Source organism: Folsomia candida, unplaced genomic scaffold, assembly GCF_002217175.1.
Source record: "Folsomia candida strain VU population unplaced genomic scaffold, ASM221717v1 Fcan01_Sc001, whole genome shotgun sequence".
NCBI lineage: Eukaryota > Metazoa > Arthropoda > Collembola > Entomobryomorpha > Isotomidae > Folsomia > Folsomia candida.
In genome coordinates this window covers 16655873-16679842 of record NW_019091193.1, presented here as the reverse complement: position 1 = coordinate 16679842, position 23970 = coordinate 16655873, and the positions used below count along the sequence as shown (strand labels likewise).

The following is a 23970-nucleotide window of genomic DNA, read 5'->3' as shown; positions in this document are numbered from 1 at the left end:
GATATGAAACCTAACATATATGTAATTCTACACTAAGTATTGAAACTATTAGAAATTGATAGAATTATATCGAATGCATAAATTTTGAAATAAAATTAGATTTGCAACAAATCCTATGTTTTTGAGTAAAATTCTTCATCAACACTTCGTCTGAAGCGTAATGATCACCCCATTATCATTCGGGGGCAAAAAAGTGATTGTCACGGGAGCTGGCAGAGGATTGGGGAAGCTCCTTGTAAAATCCATCGTTGAAAACGATGGCACTGTTTTTGCGCTGTCCAAGACGAAAGAGGTAAATCGCTAATTCAAATATGTATTTTATATTTCTTATTCATTTCATTCAACCCAAATAGAAACTGGAGGAGCTGAAAGAAGAATGTCCACAAGTCAGTACCATTCAAGTGGACCTTTCAAACTATGACGAGACGCGTCGACTACTTCTTTCCTTGGAGCCGGTTCACATGCTAGTTAACAATGCTGCCATAAACATTCCTGGCGAAATGATGAAAGTATCCAAAGATGATTTTGATAGGTCCACCATTTCACACATTTAATAACTCTTATGCATATATGCACAAGAACGCTGTGAATCAAGGTAATGTAATACAAATGTAACCAATGTTTCCAGAACCTTCAACTCAAATGTTCTTTCATCACTGAACGTCACCCAAATTATAGCAGAGAAAATGATTTCAAACAGAATGGCTGGATCCATCGTAAATATTTCGTCCATTGTAATGCTTTCATTCTCAAATAATAATATGCATATAGATATGTATGTACATTGATAAATAACTTTAAATTGGTGATGGATTAATTTCAATCGTTTTCAGGCCGAGAGAATGGTAGTGGATCGACAAGGTTTATATGGAATATCTAAATCTGCATTGGGGGCGATGAGCAGAAACTTGGCACACGAACTTGGCCCCCACAACATTAGAGTGAACTGCGTTTGCCCAGGTTAGCTTGTGTAGGTTAGAGGTTTGTTATATAGAATCAGCACAATAATTATGAATAAAAATTAATTGTCATCAGGATTATTCCCTTCGGACATGTCGAAGAAAGCTCTGGATAACCCAAAAAGTAGAATGGTTAACTCCATTGTGACTACTTCGTCGTTGAGAAGAATTGGAACAGCTAGCGAAATTGCGAATGTGGTGCTATTTCTTTTGCACGAAGGCAGTTCTTACATTAATGGTGAAAGTATATTTGTGTGTGGGTAAACAACCGAGATAAAATTGGGAAAAAATTAATATATATATTATATATATTACTATATATTACTATATATTACTATATACTATATGTATTAATATTGGAAGTCGATTTTAGTAATCAATACCGAACATCTATGTAAAATGGTATGAAAATAAACAGTGCGAATAATCATTGCACTACAAGCTTGACTCTGCGTAACCTTCCTTTTCTATTGGGGTTGTGCTGGATCTCCATGTGGAGACGAAGATTGACTGATTCAGGGAATGACCGACCACAAACGCTACATAAATGAGGGCGTATGCCAAGATGGATCCTCTCGTGTCTTCTGAAACCTAAAATAAAAATAAGATAAATTATTATCCGAAACCCCAAATAATTGGTAAAGTAAGAAACTTATTGACATATATTGTAATAATTACCTGATGCATCAATAAATTTTTTAGGACACATAGAACATTGAAATCGATAATTTCTCTCATGAATCCGTTGAAAGTGTTTGTTCATGTCATCTTTGCGCTTGAATAATTGACCGCACACAGGACCTATAATAATAATAACATTTGTAGTAAATGAAATTGGGTTTGATAACTTATGATTACATAAATTCAAATAAATGCTGTTATCTTTCGTCTTACATGGTTCTGACCCTGTAGTGTGGGTGATCATATGTCGTTTCAAGATAGCCTTAGTATCGACAGATACTCCACACACTTTGCATATGTGCTGAACCAAGTTTTCGTCGTCGAAATCATGATGAATAGCATTTACAGTACCGGAACTGTTGGTCTCTACATATGGCACTGAATTTGGCCATTTTTTTCTAATGCGTGCGCAGTTTGAGGCTCCAGGCGATGGGGGTTTGCTAAAATACTTGATTGGACCTTTACGAGATTTGCTGCTGGGAACCACAATGTTCGAGTTGATTGTTAAATTTATTTCTTCCTGTGCAGCATCCATCAAGTACGAGTCTAATTTCTTTCTTAAAACTACACTAAAAGGTTCTAATCCATCCTTATCATACAATGACAAATCCTCATGGTCAACAAATGCACCTAAATATCAAAGCATTGTATAAGTTGTAAACACGACCAGCCCACAACAAAATTACCTACATTTTTTGGTTGACAGTTTCGCAATGTTGTCCAGAAAGTCTACAACGACGCGTTCTAAGGCTGTCCTCGGGGTCGTCGCATCATCGCTTGTGAGTGCCTCAGCAGTGGTCCTTTCTGCTCTTCGAGCGACCTGTACTTTAGCATATTCATGATCGGTTCGCACGGGATAAAGGGACGGGTCAGCAAGGTCTTCGTGCTCATCAATATCCATCGTCTCATTTGCCTGCTCTTCGAATGATGATAGTTCGTCTGTTAATGTTCAGTTCAATATGCGAATACATATGCACGTCAATTGAATGCTACATAAAAGTTTTCCGAGAAAACCAAACCGTACTTTCTTCATCCTGCTGCTGCTGCTGTCGTCCAGGCGGTCCACCACGACTACCATTACACTGGCCTTGTGTGTGACCAAAGTCCCCCAGACGTTTCTTCAGTTCTGCATTTTCTATTAATACACTTTCTAATTTTTTCTTACAACGTGAATAATCCCGTCGTAGAATCAAGAGCTGATTTTTTAATGTTGAAATTAGTTTTTTGTCCTTATTACTGGTCATCCTGCCTAGTCCCGTAGTTAATTATGCTCATACTCAATTATTTAATATCTACTTAGCGATCTGTAATATTCTGCACTCTGCATACCTGGTATTTAACAAATAATTTATGCCACGTAAACTTTATCAATTATTCATACAAAAAATACAGATTTTTATTACGTGAGCAAGTTTATATAACAAAATGGTAATACTTAACTAAAAAAAGTATGGAACAAAGGCAAGTGAAAAAAAACGAAAGCAATGTTGTGAGTCAGATGTAACTTACATGTAAGCAAGATGCAAAAACACTCCCGCAGCAAAATTACATAAACTCACTTTGTTGGAAATGTTTTCTCATGCTAAATAAGATCCCATAAGAGTTTTATGCAATCAATGTAAAAGGCTGTATATTTCATGATAAAAAATGTGTGTAAATCGCAATGCAGATTCTCTTGCTCAATATAAACTTGTCTATTTTGGCATTAAAAAACTACACTGGAAACGAAGCTTACAAGCAGGCTAATAAGTACTTGCATGCTCATGGCTTAAATAGTCCAGTCAGTCATCAATTAGAGATTTTAGTATTTATCAATTAAAATTTGTATTTTCATAACGAAAAACTTTTCATTATCGAACTAACTGAACTGAATATTTTTTTAGCTAACATAACATTTTATTACGATGATAGATCTAAGTAATTCATCATATTTAACGTAATGCTACATAACGTTGTCGGTTTTAACTTAAAACTTTTAAGGCCATGGTATGAAACCCCGTTAATGAAAGTCTTGATTCGTTAACTACTTGATTATTTCTGTGCAAACCACGATTTGTTTTTAATATATTGTTATGACTGTTATGATTTCGAAAATATAAAAAAAGTCATGTCATTTTAATGTAATAAAATACACAGTTGCATTGACTTGACAGGTGCAGTCAGTCATATATTATTTATAGAAATTAAACAACACTTCATAAATTCATCTATATGATTCACATTGCATATTATTTTTATTTTTGAAGTGATTTGATTATGAATTGAAGGGACAACGCCTGGAACTGTTAGCCCCTCATATCATTGGTAAAAAAATCGAAACACAATTACATATGGGCGAACTAAACAGTAAACAAATACTGATAAATAGAATAGACTAGTATGTAAAATGAATTTTACACATAATTAACGACAAGGACAATGTGTATATTAAATGCTTAATTGTATCTAAAGTCAATTTGGCATTGACCTACTAATACCATGTGCCATGTTTTCTGTTGACAAATTCAAGAACTTGGCGTAATTGGCCATGACCATTATCCAATTTATAAAACGGATGCAATGTCAAAAGTATCAAGAAAACTTCTTCAAACAGAAATGGAATAAAAACATCCCAAAGACTGAATGATCTCGGTCCAGCTAGTCACATTCAATTTGTTGAACTTCGGAAGTGTATTTTTTCCTTGGTGAATTTTATCAATTGAGAATGATAGTCCTCCAGGTTTTATTATAACATTCGCAACTAGATGATATTTCATTGTCATATATTGGATAAATATATAAATTCGCTTTTTGTTGAATGTTTAGTAATTCTTATATAACCACCTTGCCCTCTTTGATTTTTGATACCATTTTCAGAATCATCAGAAATAGAGTTTCGCCAATGATCAAGGACTTTGGGAAGCTCTTGGCCTAATTTAACTTTGTGTTCTGATATCTTAAAACCAAGCTTCAATACATATTTTATTTCAGTCGGCTAAAGTTTTACCCCTCCGGACACCTTTAGGCATTTGTACGATAAAAGTGGATTAATGAAATTTATAAACATGTTTTAGAATAAGAAAGTGTTGAGTTTGAAGTTATTGTGATATGAAAGTGAAAAATGCGACGCTCCCACGACTGAAGTCCAGCATATCCAGTGATAATCAGATAAATCAATTAATTATAATGCCAACAAGGTAAGTCTTCAGGTCGTTAAATGTCATTGTTTAATATTCTATGTGATATATATTGTAAAATTTCATTTCTGCCTCGGTATTATGTAAGTAGTTCGCTCATGTTTTTTATGTGTATTATAAAATCATGGAATCGCCTCGTGTCATCCAAACCCGTTTGCTAACCCTTAGTATGAATCGAGGAAAATGAAGTAAAATATCCGCATAGGCATTTCTCACGATTTCTAGCAATGTTTAAAAAATAAATTTGTTAAACTCTGTTGCAAAGAAGACCAGTACATAGTTGACAAGAGAATTGTATGACAATGGAGAAATGCTAAAGGTCAGACGGATTGCACAATTTCTTCAAGCACAGGATGTAATATTTCACATATTTGTCATGAGAAACTTTCATGGAGAGTTTTAAGCACATGGTGTGATGTTCCTGCGGAAAGACTAGAGGTTCCCACCCTTTGACGCAATTTGATTGGAACTGATTTCGAAGATATGCTAATAGTGAAATATTTAATGTAAAATGAGGAACTTGCCTGTAATATTTTAGAATTTGTGACTATAAAATATGTACATACACCACAAAACATATATATAGAATCGCGATTTTCCAAAACGATTGTGAATAACGCTGCTATGGGATAGTGATAGTAATATGATATACGTACGTAGTACGTCACCATTATGCGTTACATATTTGTTTTATCAAGGTAAAATGATATTGAAACGAGGTAGCACATTTTGATGGTCGAAGAAATAATGCAAAGTCAATTAAGTCCAATTCAGGACGATTAATCTCATCTAAAACTAACCGAACCTTAGTTCTGACGATTAATATTATTAACGAGGTAACAACAAAATGCTTGTTAAGGATAAGTGAGTATATAGACTTCAACAGACAAAAGAAAAGCACGATGAGGAAAGCGGCTCAAATCTGCGTTTACATATTTATGCTTTCTCATTTCAAATTGGAAGATGCATATATTTTATTCGGCAACTTACAAATTGAGATTAACTTCGCACTATAGAGAAGACTTTACTTAGAGACAAGTTGTTGAACTATGTTATGTATGTACATATGTAGCAGCAATGTATACGTACTTACGTCAATTTATATGTGTGTTAGCTTGAGGGAGATGAAACCACTTGTTGCACCAACCACCTATATAAAGTTGAAGAATTACAAGAAATTACAGGTTATCTCAACAATATAGGGAAATCCGTTCCCTTGATTGTCAGCAAAGTAGTTTAGACTTTAGACGTCACCATCCATAATAAAACCAATGTTTTAGCTATATTACATTTTATACAATGTTTTAGAGCAAAAGGAAGTAGGATTCCCCCACATATCATGCTGATTTCGCAAACTTTCCTTGCCGTGCATACTTAGGTATACAAAACTATAATGAGAGATATCTTGCACAATGACAATGACGTGGAAAGTCCTGATGTAAAATGTATTATTTTTCCATTAATTTCACCTAGGAAAATTCATGAGGCTATATTTCCTTCAGTCTTGAACCTCTTCCCTCCTGGTCAGCAGCGCTGGTAAAGTTACAAATCTACTCGGATTTTAACGTTGAGACATTTTCCCAGGTAAGACTTACTCGCTAATCTTTCTTACAAGCTGCATTTTTATTTAAAAAAGTTCTAGCACTTAAAACAAAAAAACGGATATTACATTGTCGAGCAGTAATGCAATATGTGGGTTCATATCAAAACAGTTTTTAGCAAGAAGAGCTGCGCGTTAGAAATTTCAGAGGACATGTCGCTTTTTGTACTACGATTTCTAAAAAAAAATGTTGAAAATATTGAGTCCAAAGGGCCATATTTATTATTAAACCTAAAATTAAGATTTCATTCATATCTAATTTAAGTGCTGATACTAGGAATCCATTAGATGAAGTATTGTTATCAACAACAATAGAAGTCCCAACGTTATTCTAAACACCACGTACGCATATTATTTCTTGTTCATACAATTTGTGGTGCCATAACACTGTTCATTGTATACAAAATTGAATGACATTTAAGGTTAAATATAAACTTTAGTTTACGCAATGGTGCTGTTCCATGCTTCCAATAAATGCACGTCAATTGAGCCAGCTCATTCAGATTTCTAAAGCTGACACGGATGAGCTGCTGGGTGTGATGTGCTAGGTCAGATAGATCAGTCCTTTTGCACCGAAAATGTCAAGAATAGATTGAACTTTGTCTGCATAATGATCAAATGGGAAGCAGACATAACTTGTGTATTTACGACTTACTAAACAATCCATTCTTTTGCAAGGAGTTAAAGAAAAGAGTTTACAGCATTATCAATACAAATTATTATTAGTATGCGACTAAATTCAAAGCAAACTTAGAATTTTGGTACAACTTTTGTTGGCACGATCATGATGATAACAACATAAATAAGCTCACCCCACTTCCACATAGGATCATAAAACGTTTTCATATTGATACATAAGCACATACATATATGCACAATATGAAAAATATCACCAGAGCAGAGTTGGGTCATAAAGGTCACTGATTTCTTCCTTTGTCTAGGCTGCCAGGCAAAACCTAGGTTTCGTATAATAGCAAAGTTTTCAAGAATATTTAGTTCATTTCAACTTGTACGTCTCGCCTTGTCAGACGTACGTACGAAACTACAGACGTTAGTATCGTACATATAGACTTTCAAACTAGTTAAAAATAAGCAATTTCATCTCATTAATCAGTGAAAGATGAGACGAAATAGTGTTACACAGAGGAAAATCTCTGACGGTGGTCAAGTCCGAGGATTTAGTGTGAATAGTTACAAAAGATGTGTGGCTGGTGGGGGCGGTCGTCGAAGAAAATCTTCCGCTACTTCCATGCGGACATCAATCTCCAGAAAAATCTCCTCCTGTACCTCACCATACACGTCCAATTTCGGGCTGAGAGGTCTTTTTCTCATACTCCTAGTTTATTCTGGTCGTTGGACCAATTTTTCAAAATCTGCTGCCAGTGGTAGCGACATGGCGTCACACTCTTCAGGAGATGAGCTGACCTTCTTGGGCCAAGATGGTCATTTCGACTTGCGACAGGATTCTCGAATGTTTTCATTTCGCAATGATCATGGAACGGCTTCCATCTATCCACAGGGGTTTATCAGGTACGCGGTAGAAAAACTTTATAATGTTTCCCATTTTCTAAGAATGGACCGCATATTTGCAAACACGTGTACTACAAAATACATACATGCAAAAAGTACATAGTCCACCTTCGTCATTCTCTTCGGATTGTACACTTGCTATCCCGTTATTGTTGTTGTCCTGTAAGTCGCTCGTCATGATTTGTTGTTGCGTGCACGATTTGTCGGCATGATTGGGAAGGCCTTGCAACATTATATCTGATAGGACCATTGGGAAGACCATAATGATTGTGTACGCACCACACGGTGAATAAAACACATAAAAGCATGTATTTATATGGCCACATGCCTTGAACGATGATGTGGAAGCTTGAGAATGTCTTTAATATGATAAAATATGAACTGAACCAAGTTTTCCTTGTTCGTATCTGTAGTATATGTCTGCAAATTGCCCTAAAACTGTTTGATGACGATGGGGTTGCGTAATCCAAAACTGGTATACGAAATCATTACTATGTATTAATGATCCATATACGTACATCAACTTTATTAATGGTTTTCAAAATTTCTCATAATACGCAAACTGCCATGTTGATATATAACCGTACATATGTAAAAATGTACACGTTTATGTAATGCAATGTCTTGGGTTTCAGGTGGTTTACAATCAGTTTGAGCCTCGTTGTCACTTTGATCCTCATTACTTGTCTGGCTATCCACTATTTCTTGGTTGGAAACAAGGATAAGTTTATGTCGAAATTCTCTCTGGCTGACACCACTACGTTTTCTACCACAACTACTGGACTGTTCCAACTACTTCTTGGTGGATTTGCATCAGATAAGCAGAAGGCAGTCAAAGGTGAAATTGTTCAGCGTCCAGTTAACTTCCAACAGAGATTTGCCCGAACAACCGGGATAAGTTTAAGTAAGCATGCATGTTCTTACATGATTGAGCTGTTATGTTATGCACATCAAAAAACTATGTCGTAAAAAAGTCGATCATATCCGGCACATGCTACCATTTAACATCATGGAGCATCATCTGGAGATTAATAAATTGAAAGAATCATAGATTTGTCTATGTTTGGTTCTTAACCTTAATGACCAGTAAATTCTAATAAGAATGGTTTTAGTATATTCTGTATTTTCATATTCATAGCGATTCCAATTTCGACAATCACACCACCAGACAGCTCGGTAGCCACCGTATTAGACCAACCTATCACTGCTACTAAGATGCCGCTCCCAAAGTTTCTGACGCCCCGACCACAGGAGGACTATGAAAACAATAATTCAAAAATTCACACCCCTGATCCTGGCTATTCGTCAACCACACCTTCGGACACCCACTCGGGATCAGTGTCCCCCATCGGATTCAGCATTGGCGATGCCTCTGACAGTGAAAGTGACCCCGATGATGTTGCCAAGCCCCATGATGAAGACAGGAGACATAGCTCTGATTCCATCCGAGCTCAGACGCTGGAGACGGGATTAAAAGATTTGAACATCGAGGTTAACATTGAGCAACCACCCAGATCTATCGAAGAATGTGCCTTAATTTACAAGTCAGATGATGGAGCAAAACTTCTAACAGATGCGGAGGTTATTGCACTCGTTAATGCCAAGCACATCCCAGCTTATCAACTGGAGAAGGCTGTAGAAGACCCAGAACGTGGAGTTAATATTAGGTAAGAAAATCTGATCAAGCATCTTTTGCTTATAATTATCAAAGAATCAGTATTATTCGAACTATCGAACTACATACGTAACATTGTTGCACAACTTATGCATCTAACCTTAAGTACGTGCATATTACGTATATCACACATAATTGTGCAACACAAGAAACATTTTTCCGTTTACTTGTAGGAGGAAACTTTTGGCTTTATCAGGGGAGCAGTACTTCAATGAAGGTCTTCCCTTTCAAAATTATGACTACAGCAAAGTTATGGGTGCATGTTGTGAAAATGTCGTGGGATACATCCCAATTCCAGTTGGCGTCGCAGGACCATTCGTAGTTGATGATCAGGTAATTATTTTATTTATTTACTTATTTCACTTACTCCAATTACATACATGTACGTCACTTACAAGTCGACATGGGTCGTGTTATATACATACATTCAATAATCTAGATATTTATATTTTGCAACTTTTTAAAAATTCCATAGTCGTACTATATTCCGATGGCTACGACCGAAGGGTGCTTAGTCGCTAGCACCAATCGAGGATGTAGAGCGTTGGTGAACGGCGTCCAAACGAAGGTCGTAGGGGACGGAATTTCTCGAGCACCGGTCGTCAGATTCCCCACCGCCATGAAAGCATCTGCTGCGATGTTGTGGTTAAATGAGAATGACAACTTTGCCATCATCAAGGACAGCTTTGACTCATCCAGCCGATTTGCTCGCCTTACAAACATTCATTGCAGAATTGCGGGGCGCTTCCTGTTCATCAGATTTGTAGCAAAGACGGGAGATGCGATGGGAATGAACATGATTTCAAAGGGAACGGAAATTGCATTGAATAAATTGCAACAATTTCATCCAGACATGGTATGAGCAATTTTCGAATATTTGCACAAAATTTAGCAAACTAACCGAATTAATTTATAGGAAGTATTGGCCTTGAGCGGTAACGTGTGTACGGATAAGAAACCTGCAGCAATAAATTGGCTACAAGGTCGGGGCAAGTCTGTGGTTGCGGAGGCCGTGGTACCCGCCCACATTGTGGAGAACGTCTTGAAAACGTCAACAGCGGCGTTGGTGGAGGTCAACGTGGCGAAAAATTTAGTTGGGTCGGCAATGGCTGGATCAATTGGTGGATTTAACGCACACGCAGCCAATATAGTTACAGCTATTTACATTGCGACAGGACAGGTAAAGCCCCCTTACTAGAAATTGCATAAATGCAGATGTGCATACTAAATGAATATTACGAATACATACAAATAATTAATAATGACAAATTTTGAGTGAAAAAAATTGTCAAGTCAAACTTGAAATTTTACCTATGTATATCGATTACTTTAATCTTGTCGTAGGACCCAGCTCAAAATGTTGGAAGCAGCAATTGTATTACTTTGATGGAACCCTGGGGGGTTGGAGGTAGGGATTTGCATATTTCGTGTTCCATGCCGAGCATCGAAGTTGGAACAGTTGGGGGTGGAACGTTTCTGGATGCTCAATCCGCTTGCTTGGATATGCTGGGCGTGAAGGGTGCAAATGAGAACGCTGGACTAAATTCCCAAACCTTGGTATTTACTTTCGTGCTATTAACTTTAATAGATTATTAGGGGAAAAAGTATTAATAAATATTTCTTCTAAACTCGCAGGCCAGACTAGTTTGCGCTACCGTGCTGGCTGGTGAGCTTTCGCTGATTTCAGCATTGTCAGCAGGTCATCTAGTCCGTTCCCACCTAAAGCACAATCGTTCGACCGCAAGTTTTAACGGCTCCGTTACACCAATCGGAAGTCACGTCAATTTGAACTTTGACAAGAAGCAAAATAGTCTGTGTCCTGATTCTGGATCTGTACAACCACCCTGCTCTCTTGCCATTAAAGCTCAGGCGGAGGAATTGAAGCAGCAGAACAATAAACCTCTCACATCAAGACGCAGTCCCTCCAGATCGCCTACATTTACTAAACGAAATCCTCCAGTTGCCTCCAGAATCAAATCATCGATGGAATTTTTAGCAGGACCGGATTGCAAGCAGACATAACTAAAAACACTCAGTTTGGTTTATTTGATATGTTTTAATACATTTGATCAGCTTAAGAAGCATACCATTTTTTCATAAGTTGGAGGCTTATGCATTGTAGAAATAACAGTAATTTAGTGTTATAATAAAATATTTGAATATTTGAAATATTTGGCCAAAGTAATAAAACTCTACTGTGGAGCATTATCTGCAAATTAAGTGTAAAAAAAGTTGCGAAACAAAATATGCGCAAAAACTGAATTTGATCTGAAGAGCAATTTTTAGCATGTGAAGCATGCAGTTCTCCACACCTATGCACTTCATAACTCCTGCATAACAGTTCTCAAAATTCAATTTCAATAATCTGATAAGTTTTAAAACTATTTAAAAGTACTTGCTAAATGTGATGCTGAAGCGTCAGAGTCAACACCCCATCTAAAGGTGAGTAAAAGTATTTGTCAATGTCATCAACAAAATTATCCAACTGCTGGGTGATGCATTTTTAATTGCAAACGAATATCTAGATAATTTCGACTAGGTGTACACACTAAATTTATTTTCCTAGTAAGAAAAATTACACCCTCTCCCAATAACTATCACACAATGCATACAAATACATGTAATAATTTTTCCTTAAGAGTTTGGTCTTTTAAATAAATTTGTTACGCCACGTTTTTACTTCTTCCTCGATAATGATTAAAAAGGTCCGACAATTTCATTAGATATTCATCGTCCATACAATTCCCAACACTTTGTAAAAATAATTTTGTTTCAGAGGGTATCTGAAACACACACGAGTTAGATAAATATATTTCAACTTTCTTCGAACTTTATAACAGTAAATAATTGTTTGCTTACTTTATTGGGGTCCTTTTGGAGCGTTGATTCTAGTCGGTCCATTCTTTTTGCAATTAGCAAGGATAAATAGTATATAATCACGCTATTTGACACTGGAGTTACAGGAATTTTAGATAGTACAGACTGTATGACATCCAAATCCTCAATTGAAAACAAGATGGCTAATCCCCAAAGCAAGTCCTCGGGCAATATCATCAGCACTAATTGTTCCAGAACTATAAGGTTTTCAAATTAAAGCATATGATAATAAAACTTCATGACAGCCTTAGATTTGTAATCATTTTACAACAGATCTCCTCTTACCACTTCCATCTCTCTCGCCACATTCTTCAATCCCCAACAAACTTCTTTCGCAGTGCCATATTCGATTTAATGAAAAGCATAATTGTAAGGTCGGATTGGAGGATACATAATCTTCGTGAGTTGCACCAGAGAAGGAGTCATACTTAAATGCCAACAGGCTTGGGTGAAGATATCTAGATTTTAGTTCATTTTCGTTGAAGTAGAAGAATGGATATGACTCAAGAATGAATGAGTTAGTGAGGCTGCTTTCGTTGATTAGTTTTGCACTTGACGAACCACCCATCTCCAACTTTGAGTCTGTCAGAAAACGAGATGTTAATCCTGCTAATTTTGAGGGATTTAGAAGGGTCCCGGTGCCCGTTGTGACAACGTGAGCAACATCTTTTAAAGAACTTATCAATCTAGAAAAACAACAATATGGCAGTTAACGATAACGGTTATGGATTAAAACCGATTCTTGATCGATCAATTTAAATGTCATTGCTGATTAGATTATTTAAGATTATTTATGGTTTCGTTGCTGCAAGAAAATAAGATCTAAGATCTAAAATAATATCTAATCTAATTTTAAAAGGCTCATATTTTCCACAGTGAGATAAAAGTGATAAGGGACTGTCCATAAATTATGTCACGCGAGAGGGGGGAGGGGGTCCAAGGCTCCAATGATATCGTGCCTATGTGGCACATGTTAAAGGAGGGGGGACGGGGAGTCTAGAAATTCAAGATTTTTGCGTGACATAATTTATGGATGTCCTCTAACTAAGTGCACCCAACATAAGCTCATAATTTAATAATAATCTTCTATGCATTATTTATATTATCAAAAAAGATTTGTATTTCACAAACCTAGTACTTGTGCTCAAAAATTCGTTTAATTTTACGGGATTCAGCATATCTGGTGTATCTGATGCAGCAACAAGAGGAGCATCCAGTTCAGAAGACTCTGGTGATGACAAGTCGGATATATTTTTTTGCAGGCTTCGGATTTCTATAAGGTATCTGTGCAACAAGAGTACAGTTTTATAAATGATACACTATTATGTAAAGTAATTTATTAAATCATTAATCAACGTACTTGGAATTTAACACGTTTAAAATTTCGTCATCAGGACACATGTTGAGAGCGTAATTAATAAATGCTAAACGAGTCCCAACGTCTAAAATAGGAGGATCGCTTTCGTATTTTGCAGTGGCAGCAAAAATTTGCCATCCCATCTCATATCCTTTAGCGATGATGTTTTCACAAATTTGAACGCAGTACTTCATATCTCGATACGAAAGTGCAGCATTCCCACACAGTTCATAAATCTTACTCTCGGTAACAGATATATTTTGTTCCCCCAGGTTCAAAAACATTGCCAAGGTTAACAGTTGCTGAACTTTCTTATATCCATCAACAGTATGTTCCATTGTTTGCTGTATCAATTTCATTTTGTCACGAGCTAGGCGTACTGTAATACAAAATCATAATTCCCGTAATAAACTAAATGCAAAAAATAGAATAACAGAATACACGCTTGTATTTCCTATCCGTGACCTACTTTTAGGCGAACAGATACATCATATATAAATATATCAACAAACCATTTTGAGGAAGAATGTTTAGCCGAAAGTCCTTGTTTACAATCTTGACAGCATCGATCAGGTCATAAATTTGAGACACTTCTGGGTCTTTCGGGTTTTGCATTAGATTAAGACACACCTTACACAATTCAATATCTGGATCTGCATAATTCGACGCCGAGTCAAAGTAATGGTATGCGGCAGCCATGACCATATTGAGGCTTTTTGGATAAGGAATAAGGTATAAATACAAGGCAAAGGCCGTAGAATATGCTGAACTGACTCTTCGAATTAACGTTTTGAAGTTGTTGGAAGTTGTGTTGCTGATGTCTTCATCATTTTCAGTGATGTCAGGCGTTTGGTGGTCAATAAAATCTCGTGCTAAACTGATGATTTCTGCGGAACCACTTCGAAGTAATGCTTCCACGTATAACTAAAATAAGAACAAAAGTAACGCTTATTCATTTTCATTAAAAGAATATATGCACTAAAAGGGAATCCTCAATTTTAAAATCACCTTAATCAAATTAATATGCACATTTAAATACTAATATTAGCATAAATATTACTACATCCAGATCATACTGACTCTAATGAAATAAGCTAAAAACTGCTGGACAAAAGCATTAACTAGAAGTTCAAAAGAACTATATTTTTTCTATCTCTATATAAAGTCTCCAAGTACTACATATATAAATATTTAGTATATCTGAATTTAAGAATGCTGTAATTTAAACTAAAGGTTGCACAATAACTTGCTGAACAAGAGACGTGAATGTTTCAACAATCGTGTCTACATCTGCCATGGCCCCAACGCCCTTATCCCCACACATAAGTGTTTTTTCAATCGGCGGAACTTGACGATATCCAAATCCAGCCAATACATTAATCTGATTTGCAGTCAAAGGATGGTCCCACATTTTCGTGTTCATGGCAGGACAAAATAAAACAGGTTTGGCAGCATTTAAATCCCATGCTCGGAGAATGCAAGTCAGTAAATTGTCACACATTCCGTTTGCTATTTTGGCCAAAGTATTTGCATCAAGTGGTGAAAGGATTAACTGAAATAAAGTTATTATAGAAAATCATTAGTTTGATATTGTTTGCTGTGATTTTGAGATAATAAAATACCGAATTATTGTTAGTATTCAAGTTATTAATTTAATTAATTAAGTAAAACAAAAACTTACCACGTCAGCCCATTTTCCAAGATCAATATGCAGCACCGGGTCACCTCTTCCTTTCCACATACTCCATTCGTCTGCGTCTCTCCAAATTTTTAATGCTTTGGATGGAAATTTTGCTCCAATTTGATTAATGTTTTCGATTTCAAAAAAATTTAGTGCATTCTCAGTAGGAACAATTGCCAGTTCAGAAACGATTGGACAACTAAGTAGTTTCTCTGATAGTTCAGGAATTTTGATGGCCGCAACACTTCCGGTGACCCCAACTAGAACGTTATATTTATCCCGAGGACAATCTGGAGGTGTGACTGGTGGGAGGCATGCACTACATGGAGTTGCCATATTATTTATTTGGTATTACACAGTAATTATGTACACTTTTCACTTTTGTTGACATTTACAAAGTCCTTTCTTATTGTTTGCTGTCGTCATTGGGGGTTTGGTCCCGAAGAAGGAATGGAAGAGCCATTATTTCCGTATTTAGTAATTTCATCCTCAGTGTACCCTAATTTCTCGAATTCAGTTTTGTCCATTAAATCATAATCCATCCTACACTTAAAGTAACGAAGGGATTCAATTCGGCACTTGCTGTTTTCGTTGTTATTGTCTTTCAGGCACACCATGAATGAAATCATGAATCTTTTACAAATATTTTGACGATCGAGGGGGAAACTCCCCTTTTCAGGTGGGGTGGGGGTGAAAGTCTTTTGTCCAAATGTCATGGCACTCATGTTGGATTTGATTTTAAATTACATTCACTTGCACAATTAGAAACTAGTTTAAAACAACTAAATATATACATGTACTCGTGATGCAACCTTTACATTAAATTAAATTATTCAATAATTATAGCTTGGTTTGCAGTTTGCAATCAAAATCGTGACATACAGCTTTGAAAAAGTACTGTTTAGTTAGAAAGAAAACACATGGCAGTGGGTATAGTATAGTGACTGGAGATTCGCGCAATTGTCCAGGAATAAAATGAGAAAATGACTCCCATGAAAAAAGCTAAAGACTCGTAAAAACAACATACCTCGAAACAACGCTCCAATGAAAACGCTTTGAAAACTTTCTTCTGCAAATCTAGAACATCATACAGCAACGACTTCCATTCATTTATTTTCATGGGAGGTTTCCTAATTAGATATGAAACCAAACAACATGTACATACGCATCCCATACATATAATAATTTAACTGACATTTCGCCATTTTCGACTCACATGTGAAGGGAAGTATCACAAATGTTTTTGAAAAAAAGTTCAATCTCGGCATCACTTTCATCAGCAACTAATGCGACCTCCTTCAATTTCTGAATTGATATTCCGATGTTGTACTTGTCTAATATTTTGACACCCTGATAATGAAGCTCCATGTCTTGGATACTATCATGTAATGCTTGCAGCCCGTCGTTAACAACCCCCCGATGTCTTTCAGGGAGGCATGTAAGAATTGCCAAAACATTTTCAATTTGTTTGGCATTTTCACAGGCATAAATACAATTTTTGGCAAGTAGCATCAGTTCGCTTGTATCAGTTACAATTGGGTCCGAGCATCCGGGTCGAGAATTTTCGAATATCTTTGGAGAACATAAGAATTTCTGTTAATTTAATATAAACTCGGTCAGTATATGCAAACTTGGATTACCTGTAGAGATTTTGTCAAATTATGAGTAGAAATAGAAGTGAGGTACTGGTCCAGAATATGAAAACGCGATCCTTGCTCTTGCAGTTCACACTTGTGAAGAAATGGCATTACATAGTCTCGAATATGAGCAATAAAGTTTTCCTCTGTTGTCTGAAACATAATCAAATAGAGAAAAACCGTTTCAAGATCAACTGATACAATTTTCAGAAAAGTTTTATAAATAAAAAAAATACAGATAAGACATACATTGGACATCAAGATGTGGAGGCGATCGATAGGGCTGAGTTCTTCCAATTTCTCTAAAGTGATATCAACTTTAGCATCATATACCATAATTTCTACCACTTCCAAGTCCTTTACAAGTCGTTCGAGCCCCTTTTCATTTTTAGAATATGCAAAATTAAATTCCAGGTAATTCATATTAAAATGTTAATACATACAGGTATATTTCTCTGGACTCCTAATTTAGCTAGATCCAACGAGTAGCTAGTAATACCACTAAGCTTTTCAATTTCATGGATTCTTCCCTCATACCATGACGCAATCCGATCAACTGAAGATTCCATTTCTATGCTCCCAGCGGATGATCTCCTTAACTTTTCACCACCTTCAAGAAATCGTTCACACCAGTCTCGTTCTTTCAAAACATAGTCATCCCACAACAAAACGTGCCCATCCACACTTATTTCGGGAAGAAACTCGCTAAAAAACAAAACATGGTAACTCTCTAACATATTCCAGAATTTCTTGTAATCAGCAATTTTTTTACTTGAAATATTTGCATGAAAATTATGTACCTATAGTCTATAGGCGACGTAGTTTCCGGAAAACTAGATATCACTGAAAGGTACTGTTGTGCAATTTCAAACCAATGATGCACAAGTAAAATTCTTAACGCTGCAACATCACTTGTTCTTGCCATGTCCACTGCTGATTCGGCTGGTCTCCTGCTTCGTAACTTGGCATAGGAAGGTCCGTCGAAATTTTCTTCTACCATACGAGGACCTCCTACCATGAGCTATAAATTACGATTCAACATAAATTAAAACAATACTCACAGACATGAATGGGGTAAAAATTCTTTAGACAATATGCTAACCTCATAGGTATCCAGCATATCAATGTAGTACAAAAATTGTTTACGGTAGCTCAGTAGTCGCTTAAAAAAATTCAAATAAAAATATAATTACTCTTTGATCTCACACAGATATTACATATAAATATTATCAAGCATTGTGATTAAAAATAATGATCCTACTGGCTTATAAAACAGGTTTTCATAATCTCATTTTAGAGATGTAAGTAGCATTTATAGTTTATTCTTCTGATATGCATGATTAGGAAAACGATATTTCTAATAAACGATGCGTTTTCCTGGATGAAGGAAATACATCAACAATTCTGTCAAGAAAGAAGGACGTGCAAATTAAAATGTATAAATTTCCTGTACTACTGATTTTAAATATTATTAACGCTACTCACTGAGAAAAATTAAACTACCTGCAATCGTATAATTATTCTACATAAGATTGTTCATGAAGTATGACCAATTGCATGTTAATGGACATGGCAATTTATTATATACTAGCGTATAAGCCCGTCTCCCGCCGGGCGAGCGAAAATTATAAGATACAAATGTCCGTCGGAAACGGAAGTAAAAGAAAGTCAAGTCCCGACTGGCGCGTAAAAACTAAACTGTTTCATGGTAGTTATGTACTTTGGGCTGGTAGTAGCCTTGACTCCCACTTCACTTTAATTTTACTTTAAACTAAAGTGGCGAATCCCGCATACCCATGACTGACTTCCACTTCACTTTAACTTTAAACTAAAGTGGCCAAGATAACCCCCAAGATAACCACCCCCAGAAAACCACCCACGATAACCCCTCGTAGATAACCACTAATGATAACCACTCCCCAGATAACCACCTCCAAATAAACACCCATTATAACCACCCCTAGATAATTTATTCGTGAAGTGCTCACATGTGCTCACTTCACACCTTTGTGTCTCGTCACCACTTTTAAAATCTGTGAAGTGATCACAGGTGCTCACTTCACACTTTTGTGTCTCGTCACCACCTCAACAAAAAGTGTGAAGTGATCACAGGTGCTCACTTCACGCTTTTGTGTCTCGTCACCACCTCAACAAAAAGTGTGAAGTGATCACAGGTGCTCACTTCACACTTTTGTGTCTGGACACCACCTCAACAAAAAGTGTGAAGTGATCACAGGTGAGCACTTCACACTTTGTGTGTTGTCACCACTTGCAAAAAGTGCAAGTGGTGGGTGACACACTTCACACTTAAGTGTGAAGACGGTAGGTGTCTGGGGGTGGCGATGCTTATCTGGGGTTGGTTATCTGGGGATGGTGGTTATCGGAAAGTGCTTATCTGGGGGTGGTTATCTGGGGATGGTGGTTATCGGACAGTGCTTATCTGGGGGTGGTTATCTGGGGATGGTGGTTATCGGACAGTGCTTATCTGGGGGTGGTTATCTGGGGATGGTGGTTATCGGACAGTGTTTATCTGGGTGTGGTTATCCGACAGTGGTTGTCAGAAAGTGGTTATCTGGGGGTGGTTGTCAGACAGTGGTTATCTGGGGGTGGTTATCATACAGTGGTTGTCTGGTTGTGGTTGTCAGAAAGTGGTTATCTTGGGGTGGTGGTAAGAAAGTGGTCATCTGGGGGTTGTTGTCAGAAAGTGGTTATCTGGGTGTGGCAGACGGTGTCCATCCGGGGGAATTTATATTTTTAAATGAATTTAATTTGAATTTTCGCGCCATTCGAAACTTTACTTTCTCCACTTTCACTTCCGTTGAGGACACATTCCTTGGACAGACATTTCCAGCTTATAATATAGATGTAGGCACTGATATCGTTTGATGTAGCTATTTTTGTTTGATATTGTATCAATTTCCAAAATAAATACAAGACAAATAAACTAATTGAATTATATACTTTTACTTCCAAGTTGTCCCCATCCACCAACATAAGGTATTGATCAGTGGATATATCAAGATCGTCTGGTGTCAACAACTGAAACAACCCTTTGTCTCTCCCTAAAAGTTTGGTAATTTATTTAAAAGTTTACATTTAAAAAAATATAATATTGCTACAACTATAACTAATGATTAAACCAATTGAACCGGAAATACCTTGACTAATTAGTACCGCAGCTCTCAAGTCTGTTCCCTGCAAACCAAACGTAAGAAGTTCTCTGGCGGCGTCTGCATTGGGTGGTATTCGTTCCAAGCACTCTTGCAGAACCCAATTTCGCTTCTTAATTTTTCCCTGTTAGATAGGATCACGATATTAAAAGTTAAGTTAATTTAAATATAGTCTATAATAATAGTTTAATAAACTATGCACTTACGAGATAGTCACGAATCGTGTTAACAGAAACAGGGGATTTAGACCATTGTCGTTGATAAACAAGGTCAGAATCCAACTTGTACGCTCTTGCCAAATCTAATGCTTCTCCATACTCTTCTGCTTCTATTTTCTGATGAAACAACTCTTGCGGGGTAATATTTCTAAGCAAGAATATTCTATGAGTCTCTTTCCATGTCGGGGATTTTCTTTTTCGTTTCCGAGGTGGACGAAATTGCTCAATATCTGTTATCCAAAACAAAACTTCTTGAATAAGCGTTTTGGGTAAAAACTGTGCATCATAAGCATCCAAGAGTTCTAGGCAAGCCGTCTCAGACATTTCAATAATATCTCCATTTGAGTTTCTTTTGTCATCCATCTTCAACTTGAATTCACATTCCAGTGCCAAGAAGCCTTTCATTTTCTTGGGAGTAAGAAATACAGGACTTTCAAAAATTTCGGGAGAATCTCCCAAAAGGTTTTTTGTGGGGAGCTCTTCATCAATGGAACATAATGATACACATCCGTTCACTCTTGCAATTATGACAATCTGAATTTAGAAGATAATTTAATTAAATTAATTCAAGAAGTACAGTTAATTATAATTTAATTTCCATTACATTGTCATTCCACCAATTTAAATCCAATGGATGAAATCTCCAGTTGTCAATTTTTTCTTCATTCCAGCGATTAAATGTAAGTCGCCATCGATTATTAAAACGGGAATTTTCAGTCCAGTGATGAAATTGATTTTTAAGAGGCCAGCTCCTAAATAATTTCAGTGAAGGTAGATGCCATATTGAGATGGTTCCCGAGGAATGAATGGTTGCCACATGTGCCATACTTGGTGATGGAATCATTTTAAAAATGGCATCCTTAAATTAAACAGTAATTTTATTAGTTTGTTGTAACTTTGAAAATTTTAAAATTTCCTACCTCTGATTTCATAGTGTCTGAAAATAAGGACGACATGGTGGTTTTCCATGATCTCCTTGAATCCATTCGAAATTCGTCAGAGGGTACATTGAAAAGAATTTTGTAGTACGGGACATCATTGATTAATCTCCATGCACTTATTCCAAAACTGTGACAAGCGTCAAGCTGAAAAAATCATCGTTATTGAATACATAAATTAAAACCTACAGTGCAGATTTGATTTGGCCCGAGCCAGGGTCAGATTTCTCCTTTCAAATTAATTTTCCTATAAACAAATTCGAAATTTCAACTTTTTCTGGGAAATTCTGTTCGTTAATGTGGTCGTTTTGAACAATGTGCATTGAAGTGCTGAGTTTAAGTCTTCTATGACTATTTCGAATATTCTGCACCAATAACCCTACTACTTTGCCGACTTCGAATTCGACTCCTACTTTTGCTCGTATGTGACGTGTATTTCAAATTTCAACTCGTTCGGATAAGCTTAAAGATAGTTATCGCTAAGACGGATAGACATGACGATTACATAAGCCCTAGCTCGGGTTAAAAATTAATAGAAGTATGGTAGGCATTTAATTTACCCTTGATTCCATTTCTAAAACTCCGGCGATCAGTAGAATGGCAAACTTTTCAATATATGTGCTAGAATAAACACCTCTTGGGTAATATCTTCTTATCGATGCGTCATGGTGAAATGTCATTTGATCCGCACTTGTTTGTCGGAAGCACTTGATGAATCCCTTCGTATCCAAGCTAATCAATTCATTGGTGCTGAAAGTAAAAATCGGTAATCAAATTTTAATAATTAATTCAGTTTAAAATAAAAAAATCTTAATTATATGCTTACTAGGAATTCTTTTTCACTCGCTCACTAGCAAAGAACAAGCCAGCTAAATCATTCTCGACTGAAAATATATTTGCCGATAGCTCTTCTTGACTTGGAAGAACACATCGAAGGACAGAAAAGAGTTGAACAGCCATTGTGTCATAGAATATTAGTTGTCCATTGGAAAATGAGATTGCCACCATCGAAGAATCTAAACTCCATGCTATATGTCGACATGAAGGGTTCGGGTCCTTTAGTACTACGATTACAAGCCAAAATTAGACAAAATTAATTACGAGTACACAATAATAACAATACACAGCACACAATTAATTAATACAAGTACACAGTATCAGTATCGTAAACATACCAACAGTGCGTCCCATAATTGACGAGAATCCTTCTTTATAGGATCGCGTTTCCAGCGAAATTGTTTGCAGTAGGGCCACCACGTTGCCATTCGGCGATAGCGACACTTGCCAAGAAGGTCCAACTGATTTTAACCTGGAGTAATGAATAAATAATGAATAAAGTGTCAACAAATTTTTAGTGCTCATACTTCACAAGCTTATTTTATCTTGTAAAGTGTAAATTGTACCCACAACTAACCATTTTACAGATTCAGCAATAGAAAATTGTCGTTTTCTAATAAGTTTGGACGGGTTGAAGTACGACAACAGATTCCCAGCAGGGTTTTGATTATTTGGCAGCAGTTGAGAGTGTTGTTCCTTAAAATTGTAATTTGTTTTATTGACAACGGATTATAATACGAACAGTGAAAATTAAAACTAGAATTAATACCTCTCGTTCGTCCCTCCACTCTCCACAGCAGATAAGTTCGTAGAGAATCGCTTCAGGAAACGCCTGATCTGTTTCCATATTTAAAACAAAAAGTGTTTCTAGTAATTTAGGACATGAGACAAGGATTTCTAAACTTTTCAAGGCACCCAATAACAATTTTTCTTCTCGATTGCTTAAGGCGGAGTACACAATTAGTTATCAAGTCAATATCAGTAATTTGCATGAACTATTAGTGCTAGTAAACAGAAATATAATACAAAAATCAAAATGAAAATATTGCCATATGCGATGACCAGTTGCAGTCAGTGTCAGTAGATCAGTTTCCCGGTTGGAGTATGCATCGGTTTCCACTTCTCACTCAACACATGTGGTGAAAACTAATATTATGGTGAGCGGAGGTGAGATGAGATTTTGCTGCTTTCACTTTTCTGCTTTCTTTTATTTTTCGCTCTACAAGCAGACTTGATATTAGTTTATATGCTCCAGCCAGACACTTCCTTCGTCCTACGTCCTATGACAAATATCCTTTACAAACGTTTACCATGAGAAATTTGGCTAAACCGATTCGAAAGCCAGTGTGGGTCAATGGCAAAATTATTAAAGCCCTGTCTCGAGCTGAAAATTAGTGTTAGAGCTAAATCTTTTGGTTCACATTGTTCATTGTATGATGGCTGTAAAGCTGGAATGAAAACTTGATTTAAATCTTTCGTCTTGCTCCCAGTGTCCAAAAATAAGGGACGACTGGCGGAGAAAGCTATGCACTAACAAAGCCAACTGCCAAATTCTGCTGTCTGCTATTAGTGCAACTTGAGCGTCTCTTAAGATGCACTTGGCTCTTAGGAGGGGAGCTTCACCACCTGCCCCT

At 36.6% G+C, this 23970-nt stretch overlaps 4 protein-coding genes across 5 annotated transcripts; 2 read left to right on the top strand and 2 right to left on the bottom strand.

Moving 5' to 3' along the window:
- Nucleotides 1–160: 160 nt before the first annotated feature.
- LOC110855452 (carbonyl reductase [NADPH] 2-like) lies at nucleotides 161–1223 on the top strand. Its single transcript, XM_035858061.1, has 5 exons — nucleotides 161–292; nucleotides 354–532; nucleotides 629–734; nucleotides 834–960; nucleotides 1036–1223. The coding sequence occupies exons 1-5, from the start codon at nucleotides 161–163 to the stop codon at nucleotides 1221–1223; spliced, it is 732 nt and encodes a 243-aa protein (XP_035713954.1).
- A 10-nt stretch (nucleotides 1224–1233) lies between these two features.
- Nucleotides 1234–3151, bottom strand: LOC110843211 (zinc finger protein 287). The gene is made up of 5 exons (XM_022089176.2): nucleotides 2665–3151; nucleotides 2331–2579; nucleotides 1854–2270; nucleotides 1638–1760; nucleotides 1234–1550 (listed from the first exon to the last, which is right to left on the bottom strand). Exons 1-5 carry the CDS (start codon nucleotides 2882–2884, stop codon nucleotides 1387–1389), a joined length of 1173 nt encoding a protein of 390 aa, XP_021944868.1. The 5' UTR covers nucleotides 2885–3151; the 3' UTR covers nucleotides 1234–1386.
- A 3138-nt stretch (nucleotides 3152–6289) lies between these two features.
- LOC110843199 (3-hydroxy-3-methylglutaryl-coenzyme A reductase) lies at nucleotides 6290–11841 on the top strand. 2 transcript variants are annotated; one of them, XM_035846172.1, is made up of 8 exons: nucleotides 6290–6400; nucleotides 8582–8850; nucleotides 9085–9613; nucleotides 9795–9954; nucleotides 10097–10477; nucleotides 10538–10801; nucleotides 10966–11178; nucleotides 11257–11841. In XM_035846172.1, exons 2-8 carry the CDS (start codon nucleotides 8676–8678, stop codon nucleotides 11641–11643), a joined length of 2109 nt encoding a protein of 702 aa, XP_035702065.1. In that variant the 5' UTR covers nucleotides 6290–6400; nucleotides 8582–8675; the 3' UTR covers nucleotides 11644–11841. The 2 variants fall into 2 exon arrangements, with proteins under 2 accessions (XP_035702065.1, XP_021944857.1); XM_022089165.2 differs by lacking the exon at nucleotides 6290–6400 and adding an exon at nucleotides 7423–7946.
- Nucleotides 11842–12147: 306 nt separating this feature from the next.
- Nucleotides 12148–23427, bottom strand: LOC110854355 (neuroblastoma-amplified sequence). The gene is made up of 23 exons (XM_022102789.2): nucleotides 23106–23427; nucleotides 22914–23032; nucleotides 22675–22808; nucleotides 22326–22563; nucleotides 22060–22249; nucleotides 21482–21646; nucleotides 21166–21420; nucleotides 20550–21095; nucleotides 20332–20467; nucleotides 20135–20235; nucleotides 18276–18335; nucleotides 17974–18194; nucleotides 17617–17878; nucleotides 17423–17551; nucleotides 17177–17326; nucleotides 16753–17108; nucleotides 16564–16666; nucleotides 14368–14779; nucleotides 13859–14234; nucleotides 13630–13782; nucleotides 12784–13184; nucleotides 12481–12695; nucleotides 12148–12404 (listed from the first exon to the last, which is right to left on the bottom strand). The coding sequence occupies exons 1-23, from the start codon at nucleotides 23181–23183 to the stop codon at nucleotides 12285–12287; spliced, it is 4920 nt and encodes a 1639-aa protein (XP_021958481.1). The 5' UTR covers nucleotides 23184–23427; the 3' UTR covers nucleotides 12148–12284.
- Between the last annotated feature and the right edge of the window lie 543 nt (nucleotides 23428–23970).

Bases quoted from the DNA above. Each gene is read 5' to 3' on its own strand.
- LOC110855452 (XM_035858061.1), top strand. From the start codon at position 161: ATGATCACCCCATTATCATTCGGGGGCAAAAAAGTGATTGTCACGGGA. The intron at 533-628 runs GTCCACCATTTC...CAATGTTTCCAG, and splicing joins TCCAAAGATGATTTTGATAG to AACCTTCAACTCAAATGTTC. The intron at 961-1,035 runs GTTAGCTTGTGT...AATTGTCATCAG, and splicing joins AGTGAACTGCGTTTGCCCAG to GATTATTCCCTTCGGACATG.
- LOC110843211 (XM_022089176.2), bottom strand. From the start codon at position 2,884: ATGACCAGTAATAAGGACAAAAAACTAATTTCAACATTAAAAAATCAG. The intron at 2,271-2,330 runs GTAGGTAATTTT...TTTGATATTTAG, and splicing joins GAAACTGTCAACCAAAAAAT to GTGCATTTGTTGACCATGAG. The intron at 1,551-1,637 runs GTAATTATTACA...TTTTTATTTTAG, and splicing joins AAAATTTATTGATGCATCAG to GTTTCAGAAGACACGAGAGG.
- LOC110843199 (XM_022089165.2), top strand. From the start codon at position 7,537: ATGAGACGAAATAGTGTTACACAGAGGAAAATCTCTGACGGTGGTCAA. The intron at 10,478-10,537 runs GTATGAGCAATT...ATTAATTTATAG, and splicing joins AACAATTTCATCCAGACATG to GAAGTATTGGCCTTGAGCGG. The intron at 11,179-11,256 runs GTATTTACTTTC...CTAAACTCGCAG, and splicing joins GACTAAATTCCCAAACCTTG to GCCAGACTAGTTTGCGCTAC.
- LOC110854355 (XM_022102789.2), bottom strand. From the start codon at position 23,183: ATGGAAACAGATCAGGCGTTTCCTGAAGCGATTCTCTACGAACTTATC. The intron at 22,250-22,325 runs GTAAGCATATAA...TTTTACTTTCAG, and splicing joins CGAGTGAAAAAGAATTCCTA to CACCAATGAATTGATTAGCT. The intron at 21,421-21,481 runs GTAGGAAATTTT...GTTTAATTTAAG, and splicing joins CAGACACTATGAAATCAGAG to GATGCCATTTTTAAAATGAT.